Below are 10,066 nucleotides of genomic sequence, written 5' to 3'. Positions count from 1 at the left end.
TAAAGGAGCACTAGATGCTTAAGTTTCTCCTGAATTACACTATATTGTTAATCCTTTACATTATACTTTATTGCGAGGTAATAGTTTGTCATAAAAGAAAAGAAAATATTGGATCAAAATTAAATATAAATGACTATAGAAAAATGTGTATGTTCCTCAATGATATACAAAGGCCTTACTAATGAATTATGATACAAATGGTGAAGTTATTATTAGATTATATGTGATGATTATACATATAAAGTCTCAATATAACTCTTCATTTAGTTCACCAACATAACATAGATGATGATTGCAAGACCAGTACATCAATGGAGCAACATCTAAGCATAAAGATAAAGCTAGACTTGGACTACAATGTGAATTCTCATTGAGAGAGAAAAATGAGGATAATTTCATTTGGGTATATACAATGGTTTTTGAATCGCTCGAAGAAGTTACGAACAAGCAAGAATTGGAGGGAGATCAAAAAAGTATTTAACTCACATTTTAGATCTAGTTATACTATCATATAAACCAATTACAAACATACCTACATGGGCTTGAGATAGAGATAAAAGCTAAGCAATTAAGACATCATTAGAAGTGCATATGATTGTTAAGTAATCAATCAATATTTTATATTATATGTTGTTATTTATCAAGTAAATGTAGGAAGAGCTCATAATTCAATCATCATGTTTGTTAATCATGTTGAGCTAATCTGAAATTATAATAAAAAAGTATATTAATAATGTTAAAATCCAGTTAAGATATTTATTTTGTATTTCTATACAATTAAAACAAGTTACATACATACCAGTCAATTCTTATGTATTTACAAATCACACCTAAACTTCAATTTTTATATATCATCTTACCTATACATGTAAGATAAGATATATATATGTAATGCATCAGAAAATGCTTATGTATCCAAACAAGATTTACATACATACCAGTCAGCTCTAATGTATTTACAAATCACACCTAAACTTCAATTTTTATATATCATCTTATCTATCCATGAAAGATTAGATATATATGTAATGCATCAGTAAATGCTTATGCATTTACAAATCACACCTAAACTTCAGTTTTTATCCATATGTCATCTCCACCAAAAAGATGAATATAACTTATTTTAAAAAAGTAAAATAATGATTTTAAAAACTGATTGATATGTATGTAAATACCCCATTAAAAAAATATATAGGCATTTACATATATTCAATTTTCATGTATTTACATATTTGTCACCTAAACATTTATGTTTTAAGTGTATATCACACAAAACTTTCATGTAATTATCCCAATATTTAATAGCTGAAACCATAACAACTTTTAAAATTTATAAATTAGTTCAAAAAAATCATCTAAGATCTAATTTTATAAAAACAACATTTCAAGTGATGTTAATGTAATTATCCCAATCTTTACAAACTGAAGCCAAAAGAACTTTAAATAACAATAACAGTAGAAAAATAAAGCAATCACTCATTTCAATAATATCTAAATTACAAATCTCAATCAAGTTCTGTTACAGTTAAGCACCTGATTGAAGCAGGCTCTCCCTCCATATCCATACTTAAACAGGCCATCAAACACCAAATAAAAAAACAAACTTGGCCTGCAATAAAATACCATGAACTCCCTCTAATGCACAATTTCAATCACAAAACAATTTAAAAAAAAAACTGTACAGAAATACAGATGAAACGTTCTACATAAAAGTCCATCATCATTTACTTGAATCTCATCTCCCACAAGCAGCCAGAGCTTGGCCTTCAGACTCTTGCCTGGATAATGAAACCAGAGGAAGAGGGAGCTCTTTAATGGAGGAAACCGGATCCTTAACTTCAGCAGCAGAAAACACAGGTTCCTCCTCCTTGGTATAGCTGAAGCACAGATCCTTATTTGCAGCTAAAGCTAACAGTTCAGATTCTTCCAACCCTTTTGTTGGTCCAAGGCTGCACCTTTCAGTGTTATGCTTAGCTAATGCGTCCTTAAATTTCTTTATCTGCAATAAAATGGCATAAAGAGTTTTAAAAATCCTATTTTTAGCAGGATTTAAGCAAGTTTGAATGTTGCCAAACAGACAAATCAAAGCCTATCATTTTAATGAATCTCATTTCATTATGCTGTTTGTTAAAAACAAAATACGTCAAATATCATCATTGAAAGGAACTGACAGATTTCAGACTTTTTCCTTCTCACAAATCATAAGTTCTGATATAAACAGATAAATAATTTATGGGGGTTTACATACAAACATATAATTCTTATATATTTGTGTATCAAAATGTCAATTTGCTTTAGATAAGTTAAATCTTTTATGTGATTTAGAGATTACTGTTGTATATGTAATTACGAAGATGCAGCTATTAGATATATGAATAAGAATAGAGTCAAACTTAACAAGAATTAACAGTCAAGCCAAACAATTTTCTGCTTTTGAGAAACCAAATCTGGATTTTCAGGATTCAAACAGCACCTTAATCATGTAAGACAAAAAATCATATAAAAATAACTACAAATTGTCTACAAACGATTAAACGAAGAAGTTGCAGAACTTACAGTGGCATTAGTACAGCTGAAGCTACAAAGACGACCATTCGCTCCCCTGTAAAACCTAAAAAAGGGAAGAACATGAACGTTCAAACTATAGCACATGGATTTATGCATCTCATAATTCACTTGTAGAAAGAGAACATCTGGGTTCCTTTCGGCAAATTGACATATCTGCAATAAAAAAAATAACTAATAAATAAATAAGCCTGACAAATTTAGTAAAAAAAGAAGGAATTTTTTTGGTAAAATATCAACCTTTGGATGCAGGGCTCTGCAACCAGCACAGCCGGGAGAGAAGAAGTCCACAACAACAAGCCTGTCACCAGCTTTCGACAAGGAATCCACAAGGTCCTGAGCTGAATCAATCTCCTTCATGTTCGGCTGAATCCCCTTCTCCCACCACCTCATAGCTTTACTAATCAGAGCTGTCATCTGAAGTTTGTTTTGTCATCTGAAGTTTGTTTCAAGCCAAAAAAAAAAATTAGAAAAGAATTTCCTTTTCAGAGAAAGAAAAATGAAATAATATATTTTCCATTTACCTGCACAGGAACAGCATGGAGATTTCGATTCAAAAGTTTCCCCTTTCGGTTCTCGGTAAGCAATTTCTTCCCAAGAAACTTGCTTGCAGGCTGAATCGAAAAGGTGGAGAAAGTAGAAAAGAATGGTTTTTTTCGATTCTGAGAAATGGACGAAGATGAAGACTGGTTTTCGATCTGGGGAAAGATGCAGCTTTTGCTCAGCAACTCCGCCATGGATTCTAAAGATCGAAGCTTTGACACGGATATTGAGAAAACCCTAGAATAAGAACAGGGTAAGGAAGAAGGGAGGCAGAGAAAATTGGGAGTCGTGAATTTTTTTTCTTTATCCATTTCTCTGCCATTTGTGCTTATCCGGATCATGACCGTTGGATTTTGAATGATAGTGACGTGGATGAACAGATTTTCTGCCACGTGTATTTAATTGTCTTACAGGTGGGTAGTTGGGAGTACAGAACTGCACCACGTTTCACACCCGCGTTAGCGCCTCTTGTTTTGAGTGGATAAGTTACAGTGTAGATAAGATTAATTAAAATTGTAGGGACATTTACATAAGTACAATACCATATTATATATATATATATCTGGCATACAAGTGTGTGTATCATGGTCTCTTGCTAAATATTCAAGTGTTAAAGATATTTATGCTAAAGTGTGTGTATCATGTATCATGGTCTCTTACACGTACAAATTTGAACCCTTTACCTGAGGGGATTTACGATGATCGGGACTCATCTAATAGTCTTTGTTCATTTCCTTACATATATATGTATAACACTAATCTTTAACATTACATCAAGTGGGTGTTTGACTGCGACTTAATCTTACGTTAAACAACATTTATCAAATGCTATTAAATCAAGATTTATCAAACTCAATGCAAATCTCAGGAGCAACAATGAGAGATATTCATAAATTCGTCTCGTTGTTACAACAACAATAAATCTTTTTCACCATTTTTCTCCATTTTGTCATATTGAGTGTCATATTTCAGTTAATTTGAAAAAAATTAAGATTATTTTTTAGACAACATGCCTAAGTTTTTCCAAGTCTACCTCTGTCTTTCTTAACATAAGTCGAATCTAAAATATCTACTCTTTTATCTGAAGCAAATATTCAAGTCATTAAAGATATTTATGCTAAAGCTGTGTTCGAACAGAAAGTGGATTGACCAAAGATTTTCGTATTTCAGTTGTATTACATTAGGGATCGACTTTAAACCAATAAGACATTTATAGGAGGATGTTACTTGGTGTATGTTTTTCGCTGATGATATTCTTCTCGCGGATAAGACTAGAGAAATAGTTTAGGAAAAACTTTAATTATGGAGGTCTGCATTGGAGTCTAAGTGACTTAATTAGTGTAGAACTAAAGCTGAATACAATGAATGTAATTTTAATGACAGTAGCCTCATAGTTAGATTTAATAAATTCAGAAGGGATGCAAGTAATATCCACGAACGTGAAAATTATTGATTTAATGGAATATTAGATTTAATTTCTATTTTTCTTTTTGTTTGGCGAGATTTAAGTTAAATTCATGGCTAAATCTCTAAGTAGTATGCTACCAAACACTCCCTATAAATATCACTATTTTTAGATTTCAAAAGTGTAATACATATTTTTCATGTTTAGATTTACTAAAGTGCAATAAATGTAAGACTTTAGATTTTTTATATGTAAATACATATAATATGTGTGGTATTCAGAGAAATATCAAAACCAAATATTTTAATAGCATATTTTATAATTTATTATCCGTTTTATATATTTAATAGGTGAAGTGCTTGGACATGATCATATCATTGCCTGAAACATGATGGTTGTTTTCAAGGTGTAAGATGGTGTTTGAGTTATCCTGAAAGGGAGACATATTTCACCCGGATACTGCACGTCCTGATGGTTAGCCATTGACGGTTATTTCATCATACAAGTTAGCGGTGAGCGGCACTTCATTACCCGAAATAATTTTTTTCCCTAAAATGATTACACTTCGTTCCTTTGTAAAAAGTTCAGAAATTTGAGTGCTTGGTCAACGTTCAGAGTGTGCAATTCTCGACCCTGAAATTTGAGATTTATCTATTGTTGAATGCAAAAAAGTCCGGGAAACACATCCAAGGAATAGAGCGCTGGGCAGATCTGAGCTGAAAGGGAAGAACAATTATGAACAGTAGAAACACATATTTTTTTTATTGTAAAATGACTCTATTTATCGACATAGGGGTATTAATATTAGAATTACAAATAAGCTCTCTAATCATTAATTTCTGAGCGGTTCTTCTACTAAATTATAGAATAAATATAATAGAAATAACAAGTAGGATTATCTGATTGGTACGAGATATGGCGATCGTCCCATCCAGATGATCATCTGGCCTTGGGTCGCTGCGTCAGTAGTCGATCGATAGTGATATTGTTACTCTATTGGTTCTACGATGAACCAGTCACCATATGTTAAGATGATTCGACCCTTAGGTACACCTTTGGATGACCTTCTGACCTTGGGATTGTCGACCGATCTGATGATCCAATATAAGACCAGTCGTCATAACTGTAGTTGACAATTAAATGATAAAGCTAAAGTCAAATCATTAAAGTAGACCAAATATAATATAAAAAGTGAGTTGTGAATCGTCAAATATTAATACTCCAACATTCAATTTAAAAATAGATCACGAGCATCTTCTAAAATTCAATGAATAGGGTTACAAATTGCATGCATGCATTGAATACACAAAGAGCCATGAGAATACTACTTATTATTCATAATTTTGGATTATGACTCATGAATAATTTTATCATAACTCTTCATTTGGAGTTGCATTGTTCAATAATTCATTTCAAACATATCCTCTCTCTCTCTATATATATATATATATATATATATATATATATATATGAGGAATGACCAAAGACTATTATACGAGCATCCAGCCACCCTTAATGTGCCGAACAATTCGAGTACCACCTTCTTAATGCTAACTGTGTCAGAGGGGATTCAAACCCCTGACCTGAGGGGTCTTACTCCGCGGATGCTAACTAACAAGCCGGGGAACACGACACACACACACACATATATATATATTAATTTTTTTTCAGCCATTTAAAGGATTGAAAAAAACTTTGGCAATTTTCTAGTAAATTTAAAGATATTTTTGTAATAAATTTGTAGTGACAAAGCACTTCCATTTGAAGGATGAGGCCAAGAAAGTTTAATTGCACATGCATTAAATGTAATTAATACATTTTAAAATTTAGGAGAGTGGTACTATAAAATGTAGAAATAAGTATTTTAGTGCTCATCTAAATTTGAAATTATAGTAATCACATTTAATGCATGTAACATTAAACTAGCAAGTAATTTAAAAATATAACAACATCAAATAACATGTTCAAAACACAAAATTAATAGAACTATAACAAAATAATAGGGTTAAAATAAATTTAAGTATTGTTGCTTGTTTACAAATACATATTCTATTAAGTAAGTTGGCGAATATGAAAAAGTTGAAGTTTAACTGTTAGACATGTGAATATGTAGAAATTATGTGGAACATACGTAAAAGCTTCCATGAGGAAGCTCCATACATTAGTAGGGGAAGAGGCCCCATGAAAAATTTTACGTTGACCCATCTTAGGTGTTAGTCATTAGTGGAGAAGTAGAATGAGTGCTAGCAATTGTAACATTCAGCTCATTTAGAGACCGTTTGGCCGCTACAGTATATTGTTTGCGAAATTAATGTCATAAGTAACATGTCATTCACGGTATATATGAAATTGTGGCCAGCGATGGCCGCTAACATTCGTACAAAAAGTTAACCTACATAACATAGCCTAAATTCAAAGCCTAGCATATTGTATTTGATAGTGAATAATTTTGCAAAAATATCTCATAAATATTCCATGCAACAAAATTGCATAACATATTGTTCACATAACAAATTATGTGTATTAAAAAGTCAAACATACAATAACATATGGACCAAATGTTTGTTTTGAATAGAAAGAAAATATGCTATCAATTTTCCTCTAAAACTATTTTTTTGTTCATGTAATTATCTATTTGTGTGAAATATTACAAATATGTCATATAAAGCAATTCACTAATTGCACCCCTTCTTTCATGGCTGGGGAAAAATTAAGTCGTACGTTTGTATTATACTAATTCTATCATAACAGGAAAGGAGACAAAGAGGTGGAAAATCAGTAATTACAAGATGAAAGGTCTATTTGGGGCAGCTGCAGCTGCTACACAGCTGCCCCAAAATGCTGCTGCGTAGAAGCTGGTTGGATGTTTAGTTATTGTTGTTTGAGAACAATTGCAACACATTTGTTTTTGGACAAATTATCATTTTATTCATGTGTAGCAATGTTGTTTGCAGCAAAACTGTCATAGTAATATATTTGATACTTTAAAAGCAAAACATCGCCTCATAACAGTACAAAAAATAAGATACACACCTCACTTAACAGTGAATATCATCATCACTATAATAAAGAAAAACACTATAACAAAAAGAAATAAATAAATAAATAAGCTAATTATCTGAGAAAAAATTAAAGTTTTGCACATGACAAATTAAGATTTTCGAAAGCATATTTCTGAAAATGATTCAGTTTTGATTGCTTTGCAATTTGCAAATCATGAATCCATTTACTGATATCTTGCGATGGCAGTTCCTTGCAATTTTTTTCAGGAGTATTAATTACCACCTAATTCTTATGTATTTACATATCTAGCATTTAAACTTTGCGTTTTACATTTATACCGCTCAATCTCTTAAATCACATTAAGAATACCACCATTTTAACTTTTAAAACGTGAAGTGTATCTTTTCATGCATAGGTAAGATAGTATATATGTAAAAAATAAGATATAGGTGCTAGATGTGTACTATATACATCGCAACTGTCAGTATGAATTTTAAAGAGAACGAATGACCGAAATTTAAAAAAGCGCAAAGAACCGACTCACATGTCACTGCCAAGCATGTCATGCACGTCTCTACACCGGGGACATGTCAAAGCTTTGGAGATAGTCCCTCGCCTGATATTGACAAGATTCGCCAAAGGCAAGGCGTAATTCATCATAGTGGTAAGTCTCGTCGGATGCATTGCACAAGCAGCAACAAGATTCCCCTAAAACATTGCAAATAGGGATATCCGACCAATGCGACAAACCACCCAGCTAGCAAGACGCAGGCTCCGTAAGCCTTGACCCAAAGCGATAGGTAAGCTTCAACTCACCAGACAAAACAATCGACGCATTGGTCGAACAAACGACCGACTGAAGCGCAGAAAGAAACCTCTTGATCTTGATTGGACCCTCTTTTTTCATGACAGACGAGATCGTCATTCGACCAAACCCCTCGTTTGACAGAACACAAGGCACGGTCGTTACCCAGTCGATCACATAAGTCAACTGAATTCTAGCAAGTTGATCAATAAATTACTGTCATATCAAAATTCAAATTGTCATACAACTATGTAATAAAATCCGTACAATTTATTAGAACAATAATTTTATTAAGAAGAGTTTCCATAAATTTTTCCTCATTTATGTAATTGTACAAAATACGCTTTTATAAATATAAGACAAAAATATGAATAAGGGGACTATTACTCGGTTATCTCCACGATAACTCTTGGATCACTTTATTACTCTTTCTATTCTTTCTCTCTTTCACTCGGCTCTAACACCCGAGGAGTGTTCACAAAAGACAATTCAGGATTCAACACGTATATACTTAAAAATTGATCGAGTAGTATATATACAAATCTTCCTTATTGACCACCCTCATTCACTTATTTTTCAAATTCTCACTCAAATATCTTCAAATTAGACCATCTAATATTTCACAACAAAAACATTTTTTTACCCAACTTCTAGTAAAATTACACAACATAATATGGGAATTACAATATATACCCAAAACAATATAACATTTACATTATTATTCTTCACCCAGACCAATCATCATAAGTTTTCTTTGTTATGTACATCAAAGTTAAATCACAACCCAATATTCTTCCCAAACATTCATCTTCTAAATATAGAGACCACTAAACTTATAAACCCTAATGATCTCTTCTTATAAACATTCATCTATGATCTTCGTTCCAATCTTCAGCACTTCCACATGCCACACAAGTCCATCACGCCGCCGGCCGCCATCGACGACCCATCAAAGTCTTCAATTCCGATATTGTGCTTCACTACAACGGACGTAACATCGGTCGAACGGTCTGTGCTGATTCCAGTCTCCTGGCTCAGCATCGACTGGTTCGAAAACTGTTGCGCTTTACAGTGCCTTCTTATGGGCGGCAATGATGACGACGACGACTGCATCGCTGCTCCAGGCATCGTCCAACACGAGTTCTGAGTTCGCGGCGAAGGGTTGCTCATGATCATGTAATCGTCAACATCGTTGAGGAAGGAGAAGTAGGAAGGGATTGCCGGCGGCTCGACTGGTTTGAACTCGTAGGTCTGGTCATGGCCGGAGATGAAGTAGGGAGGATCCATGAGGGGTGGAAGAGTGTTTGTTGAGCTCAAAAACTCTTCTTTGAAGCCTTTGATTCTGTGCAAGCTGTTACTATCTATTGTGATTGGGCTGCTCTTTCCTCCATTCGCGTTCTTGTGAAATACTCTACAAACAACCCATTCATCCTGCACCAATTTTACATTAGAGAATTATTCTCGGAAATTAGGGCTGCCAAAATGGCTTGTTGTTTACGAACAAAGTGCTGGGCTCATTAAGCAACTCGTGTTAGACTCGTTTCTTAAGCAAACAAGTCGAACAAGAACCCGAACGCAGATTTATTCATTCGTCTTCAGCTCGTTTAGACTTAAAATAATTATATATATATAAGTAACTCGTGTTAAACTCGTTTGTTAAGCAAACAAGCTCAACGAGAACCCGAACAAAATTTATCCATTCTTCTTAAGCTCTTTTTGAATTAAAATAATTATATATATATATA

General features: G+C 33.1%; 2 protein-coding genes across 2 annotated transcripts in view; both read right to left on the bottom strand.

Annotated features, from left to right (window-relative positions):
• Positions 1-1,673: 1,673 nt before the first annotated feature.
• On the bottom strand, positions 1,674-3,391 carry LOC110037403 (thioredoxin-like 1-2, chloroplastic). Its single transcript, XM_020742044.1, has 4 exons — positions 3,090-3,391; positions 2,806-2,982; positions 2,557-2,721; positions 1,674-1,999 (listed from the first exon to the last, which is right to left on the bottom strand). The coding sequence occupies exons 1-4, from the start codon at positions 3,300-3,302 to the stop codon at positions 1,736-1,738; spliced, it is 819 nt and encodes a 272-aa protein (XP_020597703.1). The 5' UTR covers positions 3,303-3,391; the 3' UTR covers positions 1,674-1,735.
• Positions 3,392-9,055: 5,664 nt separating this feature from the next.
• Positions 9,056-10,066, bottom strand: part of LOC110037412 (NAC domain-containing protein 100-like) — a 2,111-nt gene continuing 1,100 nt past the window's right edge. Inside the window, exon 3 of the mRNA XM_020742059.1 lies at positions 9,056-9,752. Coding sequence (XP_020597718.1) covers positions 9,213-9,752 — 540 coding nt within the window. The 3' untranslated portion in view covers positions 9,056-9,212. The remainder of the gene's footprint in view (positions 9,753-10,066) is intronic.

The sequence above is a fragment of the Phalaenopsis equestris genome, unplaced genomic scaffold (assembly GCF_001263595.1).
Source record: "Phalaenopsis equestris unplaced genomic scaffold, ASM126359v1 Scaffold219149, whole genome shotgun sequence".
In the NCBI taxonomy this organism is placed as follows: domain Eukaryota; kingdom Viridiplantae; phylum Streptophyta; class Magnoliopsida; order Asparagales; family Orchidaceae; genus Phalaenopsis; species Phalaenopsis equestris.
Note: the sequence above shows the minus strand (reverse complement) of the source record. Positions and strands in the feature narration are given on the sequence as shown.

What these genes read in the sequence shown, in the direction of transcription:
- LOC110037403 (XM_020742044.1), bottom strand. Translation starts at nt 3,302, where the DNA reads ATGGCGGAGTTGCTGAGCAAAAGCTGCATCTTTCCCCAGATCGAAAAC. An exon ending in GCAGAGCCCTGCATCCAAAG is followed by an intron (nt 2,722 to 2,805) that starts GTTGATATTTTA and finishes TTTTTATTGCAG; the next exon opens with ATATGTCAATTTGCCGAAAG. An exon ending in TCAGCTGTACTAATGCCACT is followed by an intron (nt 2,000 to 2,556) that starts GTAAGTTCTGCA and finishes ATTTTATTGCAG; the next exon opens with ATAAAGAAATTTAAGGACGC.